Source organism: Adelges cooleyi, unplaced genomic scaffold, assembly GCF_023614345.1.
Source record: "Adelges cooleyi isolate 19-005CV unplaced genomic scaffold, UGA_ACOO_1.1 ACOO_flye_CR_arks_rails_tigmint_CR_PRNA_248, whole genome shotgun sequence".
In the NCBI taxonomy this organism is placed as follows: domain Eukaryota; kingdom Metazoa; phylum Arthropoda; class Insecta; order Hemiptera; family Adelgidae; genus Adelges; species Adelges cooleyi.
In genome coordinates, this window is record NW_026095913.1 from 1,064,576 (window position 1) to 1,090,290 (window position 25,715).

Genomic DNA, 25,715 nt, shown 5'->3' on the forward strand with positions numbered 1-25,715 from the left:
ATTATTGTAGTACCGCAGTTGTAATGTTATTTAGCCAATTAAGATTATTATGAATATTGTTATTTTTCAATCATATCGACTATGATTGCTTTTTAAAATATTAATGCGTTTTTATTTATAAAAAAATAGTATAGAATGACAATTATTATGACAAACTATGTAATTGTAACTTATATAAACTTAAAACAAAACAAAGCGCAAAAAACAATTATTACATGCAATTACAAAACAATTAAATAACAAAACCAGCTTTAGTAATGAAGGATATTAGAAGGAAGATAACGGAAGGACAACGGGAGTTTAAAAGAAGAAAGGAAATAGCCGAGAGGCGTTAAACGAGTGAGCAAACTTTTTCTATTAGAGTTTAGACTTGGACAGCCTAAGAGAATGCGATTGAAATTACAAAGGGTTTCATTTAGGTGCAGGGTACAATAAGGAGAGATGGAAAGCATGAGCGGGAAGAAGGTTATGAACAAGACAAGGTAAGGACAAGTAAGGTGGAGACAATAAGATGTAGGTAAAGATCAGTTCCAAGACCATGGACGACGGGAAATTGATCGACCGTGGTGATTCGATGGTTTTGCGAGTTTATTATATTATAATATTATAAAAGAAACCAAAGGGCGAGTGTAAATTTACATATTTTCCTGTATACATCTCATACGTACTTAACTGCCGTCCCTTTCGGATGGTCGTACAGATGATAATATACATAATAATATGATAATATTGTCGTGGAACGACCGGCAGAGTCGTTAGACGACTCTCCCGGGGGTAAACTGATAATAGTCTTAAAAGAATAACGCAAAAGGGGATGAAATGATTTCCGTGTACCTGCACGGTTGTAACGTAAAAATGTACTGTAGTAATATTTTTCGGTAGGAAGCTGTTTTACCCTCGTCGATGATTATGGCCAATGGGTAGATAAAAACCCCCGGCACAACTAGCAAATCCATTATGTGTAGCTGCAGCCGTCCAACAATGACCGTAAGGGTTACGTACCGTACACGATTTTGAGCCGAACAACCTGAATGGAAAAACATATCCCGGAAAATCCTTGGTCTGTATTATTATACACGCGCACGCATGTAACACATTATTGTGGCCCACGGCTCGATGGAGCTACCGTAGAGAGAGGTTCATTGATCAGTACTACCAAAGAACATCATATACATCATTAACAATAAGCCGCTAATTTTATTTTAAAAACAATTGCAATAGTTTTGTAGTTTTTGAAGAGAAAATAACTAGTTTTTTATTAAATATAAAAAAACATTATGCTTCTACATCTCTAGCTTTAGCTTAAAATCTCACAAATCCCACGATGATGTGACCTTTCAATGACTAACTGCGTCGAGGGCGAAATTCTCGGGGTAATAATAATCATATTTTCAATTATCAATGACTGTTGTAATATTATGTGTACGTTTGCCTATCGCCTAGGTATCGTTACGGACGGATTGTTACTGGTGTTGTGCGTGTGTGTGATAATGCACAAAACCAATAATGTTTGATTATTATTGACAACGTACGTGATCGTCGGACTCGACACGTCGAAATTGGCTTATGGCTTATACGGTCGGCAAGCAAGAACAGTATGACAAAAAAAAATATATACACCTTAATATTCAGGCCGGCGTGGCCCGTAACTCTTACCCGAACGGACCTATACCGAGTGGCGTGGTTTTCGTTTCGCTCGTATACCTGTATAAAAAGAAGGAACGACATATATTTTCCATTTCCGAAGGGTTAGCGTTTAAATTTCAAAAGGGTCGAATTCGGTGTTCGCAAGTCGAATGAAACGTCGGCGGCGCCGATACCATATTATAGCCGACTAGTCGTCAACCAGGTGTCCGGTTTTCTCACATTTATCTTTTTCGCCCCGCCCCAACCCCCGTGACGCCGGTCGCCCGGTCTATCTCTGCTACTTTCTTTCTGGTTAGCCCTTTGTTTGTTTATTTATTTTTCTCTCGTTGGTCCGGACATTAATCTTGCTCGTATAAAAATGTTGCTATCTTTATAAATATAACGACGGCGGTAACCGGGTAAAAACATCTGTTGTATTAACTTTTTAACTTTGCTCGTCCAGAGATAACAAACTTTCCGACGACAAACCCGTGTATAATATTACGCGAAAAACTAAAGACATATCGGTAGCGACATCAGCAAGTTTTATCCTACGAAAACACCTCCACCCCCCCCCCCCGTGCCCCGTCAGTAGGACTTGAGTTATAACCGCGTGTACGGCGGAACAAGATTTTTTTTACTTCAGTCATTTCGTCCGCACCAAAGTTTCTTTTTGGCCTTTTCGAGTGTTTATAAGCAAATGACTTTGTATCTCTCTCGCCGAGTCACGTTTTATTTATTTTTATTTATATACATATAATCTTTTTTTGTGTTGTCCGATCCCACCCGCCAACCCGTCAGACTCTAGTCCGCACCCCGGACGATATAATATCATAATATACACAAACGTCTGGTGAAATTTAATTGTATATTTTATCCGGACGGCATGGAGATAGATTCGAAAAGCATCTAGAGGCGTTGTTGCCGGTTGTTTATTCTTCTGATAAAACCACCGGAGTGGAGTACATGGGTCTTAATGACGGCACAAAGGGTTTTCGAGTTTCCCTTGTTTTCGAGCATATTTTGTTTTTTTTTGTTTTTATTTTTATGCATCCAAAATGAACTACCGCGTCCCTTGGGTCCGGTAAACACTTTTCAACATCTTTTCGAGCTAAAAAATATTCTTCTTATTGGACGGCCCGAGGTTAAAAAAATAAAATAAAAAATACTCACTGCTTGTTTAAAAGGGAACGTAAACACCAGACACCGTTAATCGATATTCAAATAATATCATAATTTCCAAAACAATTCATGCGGACACGACGCAGTGTTAATATTATTCTTTTTTTAAATTAAATCTGATCATTCTGATTTTAATACAATAGCGCAGTTTGTTCGATCGTGTTTTTCGATTCGTTGACTTCGTATGATGAATAATGGAACATTTTCAACATTTGACTTGGTCCAGTTGTGCACATTAAACGTGATTAAGCATCTATGCAAATGTATTGAATATTGTTTAACCAATCGCTTGCTTGTGTTTACCGTTACACATAATTTTTTATCGTCATAATTTCTACTTACGGTTAGGTAACATTATTACATCAATTCTAATAATTTCTTTAATAATAACAATTCTAATAATTTATAAGAAAAGTTTAGTAGTTCTTATAAAGTTTACACCATTCTGAAGTTTTTTGCGTTCAAAAAATATACCTGAAATTAGTTTTATTAAAAAAAAATGTATATATTAATACTTTATAAACTAAAACATATCAATTTAAACTAAATTTATTGTAATTTTTTTTTGTCCAAAAGTGTGTATTTAAATTTAACGAAGATGTGTATTTCTTATTTGTTTAGATCCAATAGTTTTTATTAATGTTTTATCTCGATGTGTCTTATGTGCGATTTCAAGTTGGGACAGTTTTGAAAAACTTAGTTCAAACAAACTTGTGGGAAATTTCGACTCCACACTATCATCTCTACGTGGTTTCCATTTCCATCATATTTTATTACAAATATAATATATTTTAACAGTGTATTCATATTTCTTACTATAACTAGCCTACAAGCCTACCTCTTTTTTCTACATTTGAAATTTATCTAATCGACATTTTTAAACTTGAAAACCAGAAAATTCGATGGTAGTGTTTTTTTAATATGTTTTTTTATTTTTAAGCCTGGATCCCCACAAAATCATTTCTTCATGTATAAAGTCTATAAATCAAAAATATTATAGAAAAGGTTTGATTGGAACTGATTGGGTAAAAAGTTGAAAAACTACACACCATCACCTTTTAAATCGACAAAAATGTACATATTTATTAATTTAAAGTTACTTATATAACTTTTTTTTTAATTGTCTAATTACTTTCAAATTTGTATAAAATATTCTTTTGATAATAATGTACTGTCGACAAACGTTAAAAGCTGTAAAAAAACACCCAACTCTCTTTTCCCCAAAATGGGTGGAAACTTTTTCTTTATTTTTTTAATGATGAAGACTTAAGGTCTGAAGTTTGATTAAATGTTGATCTAGAGTGGAACTATAACATTTTAAATTTTTTAAAAAACCTGTAGTCATATTTTTTTTTTATTACCGAAAAATAAAAAAGGGCAAAGTATCACTTTGGCCGTAGTAAATTTCTAGGTTGCCATGTGTGATCTAATCAACAGTCAACAGGTATCCAAATGAAATATTTTTATTGCATTGTTTATTACGATATATGGATGACAACGGTAACAAATTATTTCTCTCAACCCCTATCGTATCCACCCTAATACTAAAAATACAATTTTAGACATATTTTGGCCTTTACAACGTTTGAATCTACGATATCTAATATACCTACCATCCAGTGATTTTACCTCGTTGGGCTATAATAATAACTCCTCCCACAGTTTGCTCTATCCCCGCTGTGCTCGCTTTTGCTGTACTACTGATGAATCAAATTAGAATCAAGTCGAAGTAGTGGTTTGTGGTGCTTTGCATTTGTCGAATACTGTTTTGAATCGAAATGTGTTTACAATAACATATTCGAATTTCTTCAATGCCTTCGCCTAAGTATTTGTAAGTTTGCGACAAACTGAGCCTAGTAATTATATTTTGTTCGTCGCCTTCGTCTCGCATTACCGTGTGCATTCATTCGTCCACACACGGCCGAGTCACGAAGTCGCTTCCTTTAGGAATTCATTAAACGCCGCGAAAATACAGCAGCCGTCGCTTTGTTTCAACCCCTTTTGGCTACCCTTCGGGGAAGAGAGGTTTGTAAGTGATAGGCTTCCTCCCTCGTGTTCCGGTGCTTTTAACTTTTAACACACACAAAACGTTATGCCCCAAGGCGGTGTGCTTATATCATTATATCTGTCGCCGGTGTTGTCGAGGCGAGTAGGCCCGTAAAAAATCGATCACTGACCGAGAGGAGACAGCAAGGAAAACCGTCTCACCGTCTGTATTGTAATAATTATTATACTGCGCCATAATAGCGATGGTATTTACCAAAGGCTTTGTTGTTTTCCTCGAGTCTGATTTCATCCGAGCCGCGTGGGACTCGCGATAATATGACCATGAAAAATTGACAACAACATCGAGTAAGATTTATGATATTTTAATTAGGTTGCTTTAAGAAATACGTCAACGGCGTTTGATATTAGTCATAATATTGTTCCATTGGACTTTTAGACGGATGTTTTCAGTTGTATATTCTATCGCGCAAAATATTATTGTTGTGATTGCCGCTTGACTTTCCAAAGTTCCCCAACTTGTGATTTTTTTTTTTTATGGATCAAAAACCACAGTTATTCAGACTATTGGTTATCTATTACACACTATTGATTTATACAATTAACGTTCAAAACGGTTTGGTACGCACAATTGTTTTTTAATAAGTTTATACTAGTCGATCGATTTCAACCCTGATCGGAGTGAATCCGATGAACTTCTATTTTTTTTTTAATGAATACACTTATCATTTTCATCTCTGCACACCCATCCGGGGAGTTTTAGTATCTAGGTTGAAACGATTAATTAATTAATTGCAACATATCCCAGAAATTATATCAATAATCGTACATTGGTAAACTCAGGAATGAAAAAATAGATCTAAGAACCTACCCTGTCCCAAGCTACCATAATAAAAAAAACCAGCTACAACAACAGAGGCGATCAAGACAAAAACAAGTTGACTGCTTTGTGCATCTTATTAAACTCTCACCTTACTTTGATATCTAGTATCTCGTAATGTGAACAATTAAAAAAACATTCCTGATTGTCGTTGCGAGTCAAATTTGATACTCGCCATGATGCTTGTTATTGGCTATTATTGACTTGAGTATTAAATTTAACTCACAAAGTTATTAAAGAGGTATTTTGAAAAATTAAAAGTCAGTTAACTCGTTAAAAACAAAATAATGGTAGCCTGGCAAACAATTTGAATAACATACCCATCTCAAACAAGTTCAGGGCTGTCAAAAAAAATTTAAATATCACCTTGATATTAAAAGAAGAAAGCAAATAATAATCACTGGAGCGAGAACATGACATACCCATCCAAACTCATGCAGAAACAACCTTCCAATCAAACATATCGTGTTCGGCCGACCAAAAAATACTGACGCTTGTATGGTATTTCGGATAGGAACCCAAATTCACTACTTCAACGAAGAGCGCTCTAAAGTAATTTAAATTGTTTTCCCTAAAATAAACTATTACGAAAATAGTAAAAACGTTAAAAATCGAACAACAATTATCTTCAAACTATGAAATCTAAAATTAGCATAAGGCAAAAGTAGGCTAATATCGTTTGAAGTTTAAATTGTTATAATAATACAAAAAAAAGACAATAATAATGAATAATATCTCATTTATAGACGTTTACGGTGACACGGACCAAAAAGGGGAAGTCGCGGCTTATAGCACCGACGGTATAGGAAGTACGTGGACGTGCTCGACCCCGCAGTTGAATTTAATTAAACTTTTTACTTTTTAATTAAACAATATGCATAAAACGACGTGGGAACTTTGCGAGTTTATCTGCCATCCACCGTTTGGTGCGGTGCATTTAAAAATCACGAACGGTGAAGATAAACCTTGCATAGATAACGACTTATAAAAAATAAATGACAATTATAATAAAATATTCACGTCGAGTTTCATTCCGTTCGGCTGATGACAACGGCAAGACATTATGTTCAGTCAAATATCACCCTTGCATAGCTGCCGTTCGGTGTTCATCATTGTACCTTCGGCGATGGCATTGTTGATGTCAAGACAGAAGACCGTCACAATACACGCGACATGGCAGGAACGTCGCTATTCACGAATTAAACCGTCTAGCAATTTATTTTACTCGGCCAACAAAATTTCCAACAAAAATATGTATACACAGTAATTTGCAAAAAAAAATGTTACTTCCCTGGGCCCTATAGTTTTTTAGCATTTGTGGAACTCGTTTATTATCACGATAATATTATAATTAGCTAAGAACAGTACCGGGAAGGCACAGATTTTATTTTTAGTTTTTCTTTCATCAAAATCGGTATAGTGCGTAAAAGAGTAATATTAATAAAGGATCTGTTACATCAAAACATTGATTCCACAAGGGTTCCAATTTTCAGTGCAGCCTCTTGCAGAAAGAAACCTATATATTTATATGACAATAATTAATAATTGGTTAAGTATCGATCGCGCCTTGAATTGAAAGTAATTTTTTGTATACTCCAAAAAGCGTACAAGGCCTATTGAAAAAGTCTAGCAGGAAATTCACGAAGTGATCACTTATAACATAAAGAATGATGTAAGATTCTAAAAATAAAATATTATAAGGTATTATATAGAGTAGAATATATTTTACCCTGAGAAGTTCCCTATAGCTATAGATAGTACATGTATAATATCATATTATATTATGTAGGTACATATAATATCCTATATGAGGGCGGTTTTAATATATTATTATGTAACTATTGACTAATGATGTAGCTTCCGGTTTTTATACTTTTACCCAAACTTATAGAATCCATACCGATTTTGGCAATGAATTACTCTTTCAAAAAAGCTAAAAATATTTTTACTAGCCTTTCATATAAATGCAAATATTTTGGACATCATTTCAAAGGTACCTAGTTTTTTAACCCCCGGAACCTTAAAATGTAACAAAAGTTGTATAAAGTTTTTATGCGTTTTTATCGAAAGGTTAAATAAAACCCGTTATTATAGTATACTTTGAGAATTTCATGTTATGTTTTTTTTCGTCAGATAAAACTGTTTTTTTATTTTAGTTTTAACATCTTTACAAAAAAAAATTATCGAGTCCATTTCAATTTCAATTTCAAGAGTCCATATCAATTTTAATTTTTTTTTTTGACAATTACATTTTCTTTATTATGTACTATAATTTATTCAACGACTAAATAAACTATATCACTAATATTTGTATTTATATATTCAAAATAATTTAATTTTTTATACAATTTCTATATACTATTTTATACGCAATTTCTATGTAGTACATACTTTGTTTCCATCAAACAAATTTTCTGTTGAAAATTCAAATGTTTAATTTAGCGACGGGTAGGGTTAATTAATGAAACTGATAGCTCTGTGTACTTTTTTAGTAACTGCGAATTAATTTATAATACTTTTTTTGTTGAATGATAAAAAAATGAAAATGACAAGCGCTGTCCCGAACAATAATATATTTAAATATTATATTTGTTTTTTTTCGGCGTAGGCGGGAAGTTAAAATTATGGGATTAAGCTAGTATTCCCATGGTACGTAATATTGAGGATTAAACGCCGGAAAACTCATTTATTTAATATTTTTACTGTCAAAACGACTACACGGAATTAATGTTGTCCAAGCGAACTATAATTTCCAATTAGCCACTAGTTTATTATGTATGCGATTAAAAACCGAATAAACTGTATTAAAAAAAAACCCCAACTGAACTATCAAACCGTAATCTTAAAAATATTTCAAACCCGTGCAAAAACTGCACAAGTGGAATTTTGAATGGTTATAGTTTTCGTAGTTTGTGTTCGTGAAGTAAAAAAAATGGTATAACTCGTCCAACTCATCTTGACTTTTGCAAAAACTATTTATGCAGATATTCTTTTAGTTATAATGGTTCAGTCTTGTGTACTGTACCGACAATACCGATTACACAGCGCTGTTTTCAAATTCTTGACTTGTAGACATCAGAGAAATGTTAAGAAGAGCCGAACAAGTTTTACATCTATGATATGTATGTATTAATTGTATAGTAATGCAAAAAAAAAGGATATTCAAATGCTAGCACAGTAAGTTCAATCACGTTTTGCATATAATAATTCTGCATAAACAGACTCGTGTCAAAGAGCAGAGCTCGAAATCAAATTTATTACTAAGAGCTATACCTCAACATATTCAAAGGACCATCTCACAAAGAGTAAAATTACTGTTAAATTTGCCCTACTGGTTTTTTTTTCCATCGTCAACTACACTAACGGCCAACCATTTGGAGACACTGCGAATACATTAATTACTTAGAGCGATGTAAATTTTGCACTTACGTTAATAGGAATTACAAAAAAGGGACGAGTGTTATTCTATCTTATTTTCATATATTTGCTTCTATCATGATATTGTGCAAATGCTTTCACTAAACAGTTATAACGATACGGTTTATGTATACACACACATATATGTATCCCTTTAGAAAATATAGTAGATCCTGACACAAACAAAATAAAAATAATTGTACGCCATTGTAAAATCAATACTATCTCAGCTAAGCATCGAAGCTATAAATGTTATAAGATAAAATTATTGGAATCTGTGAACGGTGGAAAGGGATTTAATTATGTACCTTTTGACGGGGTTAAATTAATTTATTTCATCTAATTGAATTAACCTCGCGTCTACTATAGATTTAATCGTACCAATTAATTTGCAGTCATCATCAAAATACTATAATTTTGTAAGGCGTAGAACATAGTTGATATAATTGGAAAAAAAATATTAAGCAATGGAGAAAGGTGAGATTTTTTTTTTTTGGAAACACCGGATGATATGGTACACGAGTAGGAGAAGAAAATGAATTTGCATGTTTTATACTATTTGGATACTAATTGAAACCAAATAGCAAGTAGAATTATATTACATAGAATTATTGTATAATATTTTTCTGTTGCAGTGAAATGTCCGTCTCCTGGTCTCACGCTGAACGGCACTGTTGTGGCACCTCGATCCGGCATATCGGCAGACTTCTCAGCGCTGTCCGAAGTGAAGTTCTCCGCTCGTTTGCCTTCGCCTTTGCCAAAAAACGGCGTAGCGTCGATGGCGTCATCGTCGGAAGACGGTTCATCCAGAATTTGTAAAATAAAATGCGTAGCAGGTCAATGGGTCGGTCCTCTGTGCCAAGGTTTGTTCTTGTATCCAATAACATGGCGCGATACACATTAGGGTAAAATACAACCATCGGCTCGATGTAACTGCTCTCGGTATACGGTTTGGGAATCCAATTTCGATTTGGACGGGTTACAAAAACGGTTCGCCAGGTACACATATAAAGTTATGTTGGAATTGGACGACGGATTTCCGTTCTACTATTGATTTTTTTTTTTAACACAACCGCCTAAAACCCCATGTGGCTGACTACTTTTTGTTTTTAATTACTTATTTATTGAGATTTTCTAGGAAAACATTGTTTGATTTGTCTTAAACAGTAAAGCCCATCTCTACAAAATCAAGGAATGACTTGATTGATGATATAATCCGAAAGTCAGTTATAAAGGGAGTAAATGAAAATTAATTCCATGTCAGAAGATAGTCCGATGTTAGATAACAGTATATAAACGTATTGTGGCTAATGAAAGTAATAATATACTTAGTTTATTTATTTGTTTAAATATTTTCAAAACATTAGTCGTTGTACAATATAACTTTATTTACAAATTTAAGATATATTTTTTATCATCATGTAGTTAAAGGGCCCTCGGGTCAAGTAATCTATTAAACGTAAAAATCCACTATATTCTTTAAACGTTAGACCTTTCAAATGTTATTTAAATGAAAACAATCTAAATAATCTACTCGTCGAGGTAGGTTTGAAAGATCCGGTAGCCCATAAAAAGTCAAGTAGATTATTTTTATTTAAATATGGCAATACTAAAAGGTCAAAATTTGTATTTGAAATGCTGATAAATGTCTAGTTAGGTGGGATCTTTAAAATTGTTATTATCATTATTACTATTTTTTTAAATCGATTTAAATTTTTATTTATGCAATCTGTTACAATAAGCAAAAATAATAAGCAAATTTACAAAGGTTAGATTGATAGAGTGAAGTGGTTTCCCAGTGGAGGAACTTTGATAGAGATAATTTATGATATTTGTTTACACTTTTCGTTTGATATTGAACTAGCAGGTATTAACATTATAAAATATACTAATTTTTACGGTTATTTATTATTTTTAAGCGATTATCTTTTCTAGATTTTTAAATGTTTTTCTTTCATACTGTTCAAGTATAAAATCCGTCGTTTTTGTTGTTATATTTTAATTTAAAGATTAAATAATATGTAGGTACATTGTGTGTCATAACATATTAAAATTTGACATTATTTCTAGTAATAAAATATAAGATCCTTTATTCAGAGTATATTGTCATTGTCCCTTAGGTTTTATTAAATATAATATATTATTTTTTGACATACGACATAAGAAATACAACGGTATTTGACAACAACGTTATTTTAGTATTTTTATACACAACACAGCTGCACAAAGCCGTTGAAACCGTCCAAGTTAAAAATTCCAAGTAGTATTGATCCTAAGGAAAATGATGGTGGATAGGCGCTAAGCAAATTAAAACACATTCACCTACGTACAAGTTTGCAAGTTTTATCGAGTAGGAAACAATTTAAATAGAAAAAAACTTTAAACTTCCACTCGTTTACTTTATAACATAAAGTGTCATGACATTGTAGCAACTGTATGTATTCATTCGTCCTATTCGCGTCGCATTGAAAACCTTTTAGATAATTTAAATTTAACGCGAAAAACGTTTAGGGTGTACTCATTTTTTTTGGGGAAACTAGAATTTATGTATCCAGTATACATACAGCGAAAACAACTTAGAAAATAGTGTGTCATGTTCTTTTGTTTTATTTTCTCCCGCCGAGAGCAGACTAATTTAATTACATTGTCATTACATAAAAACGTCCGCGCTGCGAGCAAAAATAATTTTCTAGGTACTTAATATATAGATATATATATATTTTTCTCATTTGCCACAGCTGCTGTCATGTCCGTAAGGGTACTTTATTTACACGTAGACAACAATGCGGAACTACAATGCGACACTGACGTTCATAAAAATAACATTCACATTGCTCGAGTGACAAGTCGTGGAATCATTGTTTTACACATCTGTGTACTCTCTGATTTATTTATTTATTGGGTTTTTTACACACAACCTATATTCATACTGTTTCGGATGCGAAACGATATACATATAGGCTGCAAAATGATTATTACCAAGTTTGACATTATAAAATGCACGATCGCACTTTATCATTTAACATGTTTCGTTTGAGGTCATTGTATTTTACGGCCCATAAAATTGGCTGGTAACTAAATAAAATCGGTACAGAATAATAATTATACTTACCATCATCGTCATTGTCAAACGATAAGGATAGTGTTGTGAAATCTTATTGCCAATTCTCTGAAATGGCATGACCGTATCATATTGTAGACAGAAACGGAGGACGCACGTTATGTGAACCTCTTGCGGCTTATCAGAGCCATTGAAAACAACGCTGACGTTGTCTTGTCTTTGAGTTTTTAACAACTTCATCGAGATTACCCGGTTAGCTTCGTAACTTGATTGTGGTCTGATATAGTTTTTTGCAAAAGACGGTTTACAATATCTCTAATGTTATTAAAACAGCGATTGTCTTGCACTGACCTATTTCTACTGTACGCTCTAAACTCTTTTCTAAGAAAATTAATAAAATCAGTACCAATAAAAAAAAAAAAAGTATTGAATCTATAAATTGAAGTCTGTAAACTTATCTTAATCTACCCGTTGTTTCGAGATATTTAGTTAGTAAACCCTTAAAAACAAAATACTCATGTGGAAAAAATGTCAAAAACATATTTATATTTATAGGTGGTGTAATGTCTAATGTCTAATGGTGTGGCTGTCTAATCGAATGAACCTCAATGAATTTTCCGCTATTGTGATATAATATAAATCTCAATATTATACTTTTGTTAATGTCTATGCATTAACCGCGGGCGTTCCAAAAACGGTTTTGATACATTGTCAATGAGTATTATTATGAGTTTGAATAATCCTGTCATAAAATTGAATGTACTTTGGTCATTTTTATAAATTAACAGCCATTAAAAGAAATAGAAACAAATTTGACGGTTCTTTAATAAGCTTTTGACATGAATAAGTATTTCGCCATGGGTGACCTCAACATTTGTCAAACAATTTTCAGCAAGATCAAAATCTGTCCTGCTGCTTACTCGTTTACTTAATTAATTCACTATTCAGTAAGATCAAAATCTTAAAGATAGGGAACAGGATTTCCGAGGAAACCCGGATCAGTCAAAAGTTACAAAGGTTTAAAAAACGTATGTTCGCAATAATCATATTGACTTATGCATTGTAGATAATGTATCACGCAAACGAGGTTTCCTTTGGAAATCTTTTCATCTATCTTTTATTTTGTCACTTTGAATGGTAGCATTTTCTGTTTTGTGTGAACATGTTTAGATGAGATTTTTTTTTAAACGCTGTCGAGGCTACTTTGATAGTCTGAAAAATAAATTAACTTTAAAAAAAATAATTAAAAAATAACTATAAAATAATAATTACTGAACTAATAATTAACTAATAATTACACGTCAGAATTTTTTCCATTAAATTAAGATTTAAAAAAAAAATTATTACTCTTAGGTATATTTCTCCTTGAAGAGTAGGAAATTGTGTTTCTTTTAATCCCTTCTTTTATATAATGTCAACCGGCCACAGCTTATTCTGTTGGATATATGTAACTCTAATAAATGGAATTCCAGGAAACAATTATTGTTGCAGAAGGGTCATCGGGCCTATATAAACTAACTATATCATTATAAATCCATTACGGTTCGATTCCGAATTAAAACTAAAAGTAATACGACTAGATAGACGGATTATACACCACTCCGACGGGCCGCAGTGGTAATAACTTCTTAGAGTTAATCAGAAAAAATGGCTGGCAGTTGAACAATAACGAAAAACGACTGACCGTAAAATTATTACTATAGTAGATGGAAGAAAATCATTGTCGGAAATTTAAGCAAACGATCCGTCATAATAATAAATACTTTAAAGCAATCAACTCACATAGCTTTACCCATATAGCTTAGCGATATTATACATAGGCTTTTGTAATAATTGTGTGTTTTGTGTTTTTTTCCTCCATTTAGAGGGGAACGGCGATGGAAGATTTCAGCCAATTTTGAAGTCGTGTGTAATTGAAGAGTTTTCACCGAATCTCATACTGTCGTTTAAAAACCGGATTATCACCGTAAGTACAATATAATGACCATTATTTAGCTAGAATCAAACGCCTGTTTTTATTAGAAAAATGATTACACACTACAATTATCGGTCTCAATGATTTCTTTGTGTAAATTCAGGTAAGAACGACAATAACAACAGGTTAATAAACATTTTAGTTGGCAGATGCAATTTATTACTATTATTTTTGGATTCTTGCACTTATAGTAACGGTTAACTAAATAGTAATATTATTGAGAAAACCCAATGCAATTTCTCCCTCGATTGGCGATATAAAATGTCAAAACAATTTTACATTTATAGTATTCAAAAAAGAAAAAAATAGTTTATAGTAGTGTATATATTTCTATTAATTATAATGCTCACACTTAACATATAACATAACACGTGGATAATTGATAGTTCAATTTCTTACCAAGAGTAATAAACATATGTTGTATTTGAGTTGTGTGGCAAAAATATATTTGAAAAATAATGTACAATATCTTTTATAATATTTGTTGATATTGCAAAACACACTTTTCAATCAAATTAAATACTGGCAACAAAGATATGTTTCTATAAAGAACTCTTTATCATTAAAACTGTGTTATAATTTTATAGAAATGTTATAAAAAAACATTTGTGTTTAAACAAATATTTAAAAAAAATAACGATATTACACCGTACAAAAAATATAATGTGACGGCGTTGTGGTTAGTCAATTTCACACCAATCATGTGTTGCGTGCAAACATAAATTTTATTTGCAGTTTTTATGGGTTTAGCATGTTTTATTACTTATCTTCAGTATTTTAATTTAGGTAGTTTTGCGTTTTATTGAACCTTTTTTTATCGAACAGAAATTCTTTAAAATATAAAAAGAATCCATTGTGCATTGTAGCTATTGTTTTGCTAACAATCAATACATATTTTATTATTATTTTGTTAAAAAAAAATACCCAAGTTTGTGCAATGGTATTAATGCCATGTCTGTGTAAATGTTACCTTCTTTATGCATGTAAAGGGTTGGTCTAAGGATCGGTCCCTCCAACCCTATCAGATGAGACGCTGGTTATCTGATTACTTACACTGTCAAAGGTGGCCTATTGAAAACTAGATATGGACAATTAGTACCGGTTTGTAAAAACAAATATTTTATAAATAGGTTAAAGTGCATAATAATTTTTAATTTCCGGAGATGATTTGTTATTTATGGTTAGCGTTAAGTGTCATTTTATAGAATCCGATGACCATGTAGATTTTGTAAACGGTGCATTTGTTTTTAGCCGAGGTTTACAATATAGTCCAGGCCATTAGTACCTGTCATTGGCAAGACCGCGTAGAAAATCTGCCCGTTTCCAACCCAGCTAACGCTAATAACTCTATCTAAATATCTCAGACATTGTGCCGGGACACTAGAATAATTTAAAGCGACAACTACAAAGAGGTCCCATTTCATCCGAGTACTAAATGCTTTTACATGCCGAGTCTTGCAGTAAATATTTTTACACACAATATCAAACTTACTACAGCTTTACATAGTACAGTACCTGAGATCAGAGTCGGCTGAAAAGTATATTGAACGAGGCATCTGTCTAGGGCCTTCATATCTCCTAAACTCTACATTTGTTAAGGTCCTCATTAAGTAGAATTTCCCATTTGGTATCGGTTTTAAAATTTAACCTTTAATACTTAGGGAGGTGTTTTTTCCTTGCACGACCAGTTATTAATGACAGTTGTAAGTGTTGTTGCTTATGATCTGAAAATACAATTATTTTTGGTCTAGTTAATCGAAAAACTTCCAAAAACAGAATTGAAATATTTTATCTTCTCAAGGAGATACAAAAAAAAAGGTCATAATATCCTCATGGGACACTTTGTACGCTACCATTTATGTATTATACGAGTTGATGAAGTTACGAAAAATATAAAACGAGATCAATACCTAATGTAAAATGTTTTTTTTTTTAAAATGGAAAACTGTAGAAAACATTTTTTTTTTGGAGCACTCAAAAGTAGTATTAGAATCTGAAAGTAATTTGGAAAATGTATAGCAATTTGTGTAGCCGGCACAGCCTACTATCCATTTGAAAACTATACAATTTTCACCGAATATCCATAACAATAACCATAATATATTATAATATACGTGGTTATTGTACTGTTTTGCAAAGTTAATATTGTAAATGGAGTAGGTAACCTTTTTCAATACGGTGCACTCGTTTTATTACTCGAAAAATTAGCTATAGCCAACGCAATCGTCCGTTTCGGTCCATTTGGTTTTCAGGTGCTCTTGTTTTTATTGTGTTTTTATGATAACTTATTCCCTCCACGCTGCTACCGACCTGTAATAGACACTTCCCCCCGCCACTTTTTTGTTTCGCCATTTCTCCCCTTCCAATCTTTATGGCTATTTGATTTTATTGCCCCTTAGACGATATAATGATATTCCACTGGCGTTTATTGTCTAGCACCAGCACCAGCAACATTTGAAATAATAGATATTTGAACGGTTTGGAAACAATGTACCCCAATCGGCCAATTGAAACGGTATTATTTTATTATTGACACGAATATTGTTTTTTTCCCCATAGCCCATTTGCTAGTTTTATTACTATTGACCAAACGGTATTTATGTTTTTTATTTTGTAGAGCGAAAAAAAAAATGATAAAAATTGTCACGGCGAATATTTCAACCGACGGGATATTATAATACATTATCAAACCCTACATAATTATTCCCAGCGAAAATAAAAAACAAAGTGAGTACAGTGGGGTCGGGTCATAGTGGAGACGGGGAGGTCACGGGTCTGCACGAATTGTTGTTACTGAAAATGATAAACTCACTTTAAAATAAACGTTTCGATGAGAAACTGTAGATAGCAGGTTCCACCAGTAACCAGTACAGTCCAAGCAAGCACAGTAAGAAAGTATTATACCTAAGTGAGTAGTAGTAGTATGTGAGTAAGTAAGGAAGTTCAGTGTTCACAGATAAAAACACAAATATCGACAAAAGCACTGTACCCAATGACAATTGTGTTCTAGAAAATTAATTTTTAATACTAGGGTGGATACAATTAGGGTTGATCGTCTGTCTATAAAAATATATAGCCATAGTTTTCAACTAAATTGACTATTTTTAAAAAAAGTTATAGAGCATTGTATTTTTAAGTTAAAAATATGTAATTTTTTTGGTTGTTTTTCTCGATTTTCAAGAGGAAGGGGAGAATTGTTCTAACTGTTGGCCCAATGGCCAATAAAAAACTTTTTAGGCACGGTTGCTGATCTATAGAGTTGCTACACGGAGAAATCGGTTCAGCGGTTTTAAAGATGTCGTGGGTATAAAAAAAAAATTAAAAATTAAAACACATTATTGTAAGTACAATACCTTCTCAGTTCCGTATTGAAGCTAAAATGCATGTTTGGTGTACAAGATACGTTTAAAAATAAAAGGCAATAAAATATTTTTTTTTCTTCTTTAAATCACGGAAATTCATTATGTATTTTGTAATATCCCATTTGGCATTGACATAGCAATTATAGTGTTATCCGAATTCGTTTAATTACTTTTGATATTCAATAAACGGAATTAATTTGCATACAAATTAATATTATATAACAGTCGGGGTATTCCGGTTGGCGCGCAAATATCTTTCTCTAAAAGGCTTTCATTAAAATGTCCCAAATTTCGTCATTTATACTACAGAGTCTTACATTACAGTGTGGATTATGAGAAAAAGTAAACATTTATTATTACTTTTACACATTATATTACATTACTTCCAAGTTGCATTTTAGTCGATTGTCTCGCTCCACTTGTTTCGTTGTCTTTGAAACTTTGTTTAAAATATTATGACATTTCCAAAAAAAAATGTTTATAAAAATTTTACTCTAACTAACGTAAAGGCATAGAATACCAATATGTTTCGCGATCGTCTCGGTACATTTTAAGCGTGAACTTGCAGGTGCGAAAACATGTTTTATCAAATGTTTACAATAAAATATGAATAGCAGCTTACGTTAAAAACCAAACAAGATCTAGCTAAAGCACTATTGGAAAACATCGTAACCCAATTGGAGTCGCGTTCGGCTTAAGTGAAAATATTACCGTTGAAAAATAGTTCAAAATACATAGTACATTGTATTTGGGATATTTTTGCAGTTGGAAATATGTTTCCACGTCGAGTATGGCTGTTCTTGACTATTTCAACAATTATTACGTTGCAATGCGAGTGCGCTACGCCTGGATGTAGACGGAAAAAGTTCGTGGATGATTATTCGTTTGAACATTATAGTCGGTTGATTGGAATCGATACAGGACACTCTGTAGAAATGAGACCAAAAGTGTCAGCAGAGGAAGAGACCGAAAACCCGGCTAAGCTACGGCAAGCCATAGACGAACTATACCATCAACTGTTGTGTAGTTATACGTTCGACATGCTTTATTATATGAATTTGCTGGGGCAGCTTTTTTCGGAAAACAACCAACCGGAATTGACCGGACTTATGGAAAGCGACGACCACGCCGTAGTGTATCTAAATCAAAATTGCATTAGCACGCTGAACGTTCTGTACAATTTAGGCAAGACCGACCTCATGGGGCCGATATGGCTCGTTTATATGTTTGTAGAATATCTGAAATCGATTGACAAAAGGCGAACAGTAGCTAGACGGGAGAACATCTTAAACAACCACCGGACGGTTTATCAGCGACTCGCAGACATGCACAACAAGCAAAAGTGCCTCACCCAAAACCGGTACAACGACCAATACGGCGAGTCCGAGTATTTCAAAAGTTTAGCAGCACTCCGTTCGAATTCTCTCGAACAGCATTCAGTCGTCGGATTTATAACAAGCTTTGAAGAATCAACGCGTGAAAGATCCTCCAGAGTCTATTGTCTATTGAATATCGACACTACTTGCGAGTTTTACTTTTTTGTCGAGCACATGCGGTTGGAGTCGGTTTGGAGACGGGAAGACTTCGTGAGACATTTGTTTGTCGACTTTGCGGAGATGGCTGAATGGCAAAGTATGTGCGCTCGAATAAAAAACGTCTACGGGAAAAGACAGTTCGACTCGGTTGAGGAGCTGATCGAAAACTTGGCGAAATTTCAAAGTCTGTTTACGAATTTGGTGAAATTCATAATGTTGCTCAACCTTTGGAAACATTTAACGTTGATCGATTTGTCTCTGCCTCTGCCCGACAACGGTGAACAGTCACGTCGACTTTGGGCCCCGTGGGTCAACCGCGACGAGACCATAGAGCGGATAAGCGTATTGAACTATTTGATAGCTATACGCGTTGAAGAAAATATTGATTATTTTAACTTAAAACACGATTTAGGATTGGTATTCCTCGCATATCTGATTAAATCGCCGGCAAACTCGTTTACCAGTGTACAGTTCAACCAGACAATAAAACAATGTCTATCGAAGTATATGGACGAAATCTATTTCCAAGTATTTGGATACGAAGCAAAGCTTGTAAGATCCTCCGGCCGCGTCTCCGAGCAATACATCATAGCTCGACACTTGATTTTAAAAGGAATAAGTGAAAAGTACAATATTGAACTTCAACCTTTCATCGCGCACGAAATGAAGTACCATAACATTCAGTTTGAAAGTATATTATGCATTTATTTGTTTGATAGATTAATGAAAGACGCCTTGCATGGTGTACATATGGAATTGGAGTTTGACGTTATTCGGTCTTTTATCGATTTTTCAGATGAATTTTTGAGTACAACAGGTTATTAATTTCTAATGCGAGCTGTCATGTTTATACTTGGTTGTATTGGTATAGTGTTTGATCGTGCATAACGTTAACTTTTTAATTAATTGAAATTGAAATTTGTACAAATTTAACAAGTCTTGTAGTTTTTAATTTTTGCAATTATCGAATTTTCACATGCATGTAACTATAAGTTTTAAGAATATACAAGTAAATATAGTATTTCAAGGTGTTGTTTTTCTATATTTTAAAAATTTCTTTACGATAAAATACATTTTTTTTTACTATTTATTCTTGTTATTATTTTAAAATGTATGTAAAATAAGGTAATAACAATGAGCAATACACAAGTGCTATTATTTAATCGTTACAAACAGAAAAGCTACACATTTTAATTCCAAAATTGATATTTTATATTGAGCTTAAATGATTGGACATAATAATGCGTTTAAATTTATTTATCAATAAATATAAATATTTTGAAACCCAAAATTTATAAAAAAAAAATACTCGTTTGTATAAAAAATGTTCAAAAGTTATAGTAATTTATGTGTTAAAATTGTACTAGTATTTACAGGGTTATACAGGTGGTTTATTAAGCATTCGACATTCATTTTTTCTTAAGATAATTGTGATTTTGTAGTTTTTCGTTTTAAATTCATTTTTACTTATTTTCTTTTACAATATTTCAAAAACTTGAAGTACTAACCTTATTTAGTTATCTAGTTTTTATTAGAACTCTATAAACATTTTAAACTTAAATGGTAACCATTATACTATATTTAATTTACATTTTACACCTTAAAGCCCTATCAAGACTGTTAACTTTGCAAAAACCATTATATTTCTTATACGACGTCTGTAGGTGTATTTTATTAAAAATTCGCGTGAAACGAATATTGCATAAACATATTATAATACTAACAACTTACGCACAGATATTATGTAAACTAAAAAATAATATCCCATGTAGATGGTTTGAAATGTAAAAAATAAAACTATAGCATGTGTAAATTCTGTAAATTCATGTAAATTCTAATAGTATCAAATTTAAAAGAGAATTCTATGTACATTTCGTTTGAAAAACAAATGTTTTTTTTTTATATTTGTGTTGCGCATTCATATATATTATTTGTACTATGCCGGTTTTTTTTACAATCTTTAATTTAAGTGGTCTCATTCCAACATGTCATAGGCGTGGGACACTTATAGATGAATAAAATATGAAATATTAAAATTAATGACAACGAGCATGAATACAATTGACGATACGTTGAGTTTTACGTCTTATTCCAAGAGCAACTATTCAATTCATTTTCAAAATTGAATATTGTATTTCATTTAATTCAACTCATCGTTATTTGCGATCCCCTAATTATTTTGTTAATCGTTTAAATGAAATAATTTCAACGAACAACGAGCTACGTTATACTTCTTTATTTTTACATCATTAAAATCAATTTAATATTTAACACTATTCATAATCAATCGCTACTAATAACAACTGAAATACTCAACAATTTATCTGAGAAATCAATAAATGACCGAATAACATCAAAGTCCATATTATACACATATTTCTTACCAAAAAATACATCCTTCATAAAGCTATAAAACAAATAATTACTTAATACACTTTCAAAGGAACTGTTATACTTCATATCGTTTTCAATACAGCTTATATCAATTTTATGATTTTTGCTTACATTGTTCAAAACATCCAGTCGATAGTCAATGTATTCCGAGTTGAGGAGGCCGGAAGACCTTATTAACTTCGTTTCACACCCGAATACTTTTGAATAAATATCATCCATATTATTCGATAGCCATTCTTTAGTTTTCTTGTTGTCCTGTACATTGGTAAATGTCTTTGGTGGTAATTCAAGCAGAGACGTAAGATGCCGCAATCTTGAATCGAATTTTAAGTTAAAAAAAACAATAATTTCTTTTATATATTTAGCTATTGACTTGTTTAAATCTCTTATCCGCTCTGTAGACTCGTCGTCGTCCCATGGTTGCCATAGTGTATGCGGTTGTTCTTCGCTATCAGTTTGACTCAAAGACAAATTAATTAACGTTATGTGTTTCCAAAGGGTGTTAAATATTGTAAATATTATTAAATTTGTAAACAAACTGTGTGAATCTACTATGTTTTCGATCCGTTCCAGAGCCGAGCCGAATGGTCTTTTTTCAAAAACTTTGCACATTCTCTCGTACGGGGTTTCCCATCTAGTTATCTCGGCAAAGTCGACAAGCCAATGAATCATAAAATCTTCTCGTCTCCAAATGGGTTCCAAGCGCAAGAAATTGTTAGAAAAAAATATTTTACATGAGTGTCTGATAGTCAGAAGATAGTCGATTCTTTTGTACATTGTATCTAGTGATTCTCCCAGGCTCACTATGCACTTCTTTATCGCATTATTCTTTGGATCCTTATTGTATGCTTCCAAATTTAAAAAATAACGAGACCCCTTGTGTAGTTCGTTAAATTGGTTTAGCGTTTTGCAGCTTTGCTCTTTGTGCATGTCTGAAAGTAGGTGAGAAAAATATCGGTGTTCCTTTAAAATATTTTCCCGCCCATTCAAAATGTCATACTTGTCACTCGATTCTAAGTATTTTACGAACATATAGACCAGCCATATCGGACCCATGTCTTTCAACATACCGAAATGGTAAAGAACGTTTAAAGTTTTAACGCAATCGTCTAGCAGAAAAACAACAGTATGTTCTTCATTTGTGATTAACTCAGTCAACTCCTTCTCACCGGTTTTCGAAAAAAGATGCCCTAGCAAATTCATATAATGAACCATACTGAACGTGTAATAGCACAATAGTTGATTGTATAGTTTGTGTATCGCGTCTCTTACTTTTACCGGGTGTTCCTCCTCTTCTGGTAGGATTTGGGGTTTTTCTTCGTCAGAGTATCCATTGTCGATATCCATCAACTGCTTATAATGGCCGAACGAAGTGTCTTTTGCAAATTTTTGACCCTCACACGCATTAGGCGCAGAACAGACATTTTGAAACGTTAGTGTTGTGATCGTCAAGACCAGCCATGAACGACGGGAAATCATGTGTAATGCGAAAACGTCCCAACAACAATATGGCGTACAGGTATATACACTTTTTAAGCGTTATAGTGTAAATATAAGACTCGAGCATAACAAGACGACGATTGTGTTTAAATGAAAATCAAAAACGCCCTAGTCAATCGTTCGTTTAGAATACTTTTCTTTTTTATTATGCTTGGTGTTACGTGTTTTTTTACAGTTGGCTTAACACGCAAGCTTTTATTGCGCTATTGTATGCGATAAAAAAAAAAGGAAAATATTTGTTAAAAACTTACACTGTTAGTAAAAGTTGAAAACGTTTTACAATCGTGTAATGATAATTGGAAAGTGTAATATCGGTTTCCATGCGGAATCTTAGAAGGTATTGTTCTCTCTTGAAGACTGCTGAACACGTACACTATACCCAAAAATTCATATCTGTCAAAATTATTGCCAGAAAACGCCTGTTTTTGGGTACTTTTTTTAGCTAATTTTCAAACAAGTGAGAACACAAAGAGATGGAATTATTTTATGTTTTATATTAAAGAATATAATTTCGACTAAAAAATCTAGAGAACGTCCCGATTGCCGGGTAATGCCTAGAGAATATCGTGGGGACGGCAGATGACGTTATGTGATGATAACAGTACTGTCAAAAATATTCGTTTTACTAGGACTGTGATTTAAACTTACCACAACACTGTTAACTTTATTGTGAACATCGTATTATTGACCTAGTTTAGTCGATTAATTTTTGTTCTATGTTACCGAACATCATGATACACTGAATTCAAATATTAGGTTTCTGGGCCAAGCGACATCCCTCAGGTACATTAAGTACAATTTTATTGGAAAAAGGTACCAAAATACGCCTATATTTTGTTAAATTTTCATTTTCTGGCAATAATTTTGACAGATATGAACTTTTGGGTATAGTGTACGCGTGCAGCAGTCTTCAAGCTATACAACTATCAAAACTTGAGCTCAAATTAAGGAGTAGGAAAAAAAAATGCATTGATTTGTGCACAAGTGTCGAAATCCTATGTTAAATCCCATTTAAACTTCACCCCACAAGGGTTAAAATTAATATTTTTCAATTTTTTTTTTTTAATCTTATTTTTATTATATTTAGAAACTTTTTTGGGGGAAAAATTCGAAAATCGACTTTTTAAGGACCACTCTAATATACATATACAGTGCTGGTTAATGCTGTACTAGATTTAGATTTTACTGATTAAATTTATTTTAAAATCTATAACAATACATTTCACTATATATTTTAGTGTACCAAAACAATAAATACTATTTTATTTAACTGACGTTGATATATCACTATTATTATGCACCACACGTTTTCTACCAAAATATACAATTAATTTTAGTGTTTAAGTGTTTTATTAAGCCCCATAAAGTACACCTTTGATATTTGCGGTCTTGCTAAATGACTGCAAAGAATAATTTAAAATATCTCCAAACGCAAGTGCCTGCCAGAAAAGTAAAATGCGTAAGTACGGTCAATGCTCATCAACCTAATACTGCATTCCCAATATATATCACGCACTGATTGTCTAATGCTTAATATGAGCTCTCTTTTCGAATGCTGTTGTGGACTCAATCGAAGTGCTATCGTATTTCTAAAATGCTCAGTGTCGCCTTATTGGTACATATTTTCTTTGTACACTTTTTCCCTTTAGTGTATTTGCATTTTGTGCATGTATGTAAGTCGCTGATAAACAGTCTGGTGGTCTTTTACGATATGTTTCCGTCTAGATACTATTTGGCTCCTGTCAATCGATATTAAATATATCTTACAAACATATAAACGAGCCATATCGGACCAATATCGTCTAACATACCGGAATTGCATAGAAAGTTCAACGCCTCGATGCAACTTCCTTTTAGAAAAACATCAGTGTAGTCTTTAGTATTGATTAGGACAGCCAACTGTTGTTCATGGTTTTCCGAAAAAAGCTCACCCGGCAAATATACATAATTAAGCATATTGAACGTGTAACGACACAATTCTTGATGGTGTAATTTGTCAATGGCGTGCCGTAGGTTTGTCGGGTTTTCAAATTTTTTCTCGTTTTGTGAGAGTATCCTGTATCGATTGTCATCAACCCCTTATAATGCTCCAACGCAGTACGATCATTTAAGTCATATGCTTTAGGCGTACACACAACCGTGAAAAACATATTTTGAAACATATTTATTGTTTCAATTGTCAAGACCAACCATATTCGACTTAATAACATGTTTACTGCGAAAATGTTTCAATAAGGTGCACAAACACTGTTAAATTGTTATAATATTCGTATACTCAAGCCAAAGACTTATACAAATCATAAAGTTGTTTGTATATTTAGGTAGTTTTCTAGAACGTGTAATTAATAATAATAATGATTAATAAGTATAACTATTTATTTGAGTTATCGGATAAAAAAGACATGATGAGTTTACATAAAAAGCATTGTTTCAATCGAGTACTCTATAAAACAACATAATTTGTTGTATAATATCTATGTTATTGTTTCCTACGTTGTAATTTCAATTATATAACAATAATATCACTAGCAGCAGACGACCAGCCAAGACCGAAACGAAATTAGCGTAAATAATATGTAAATAAATGAATGAATAATTTTATGTAAATCCGGTCGTAACAGTAATTAACAAATTACTGGAAGGGACTATCGTCGAAGCCACCTTTTGGCGTTGTTCTGCAATATCTCTCTCCAATTGGGCAAGTGACGATGTGACTTTCTAAGTACAAATTGAGTGTCAACTCAACTCTTTACGCACCACTAGACTTTATCGAATTTCC

General features: G+C 32.8%; 1 protein-coding gene across 1 annotated transcript in view; it reads left to right on the forward strand.

The window, feature by feature from the left end:
- Positions 1–25,715, forward strand: part of LOC126837288 (locomotion-related protein Hikaru genki) — a 101,174-nt gene that overhangs the window by 10,959 nt on the left and 64,500 nt on the right. Inside the window, exons 2-3 of the mRNA XM_050571135.1 lie at positions 9,745–9,972; positions 14,036–14,136. Of these exons, the coding sequence (XP_050427092.1) occupies positions 9,745–9,972; positions 14,036–14,136 (329 nt within the window). The remainder of the gene's footprint in view (positions 1–9,744; positions 9,973–14,035; positions 14,137–25,715) is intronic.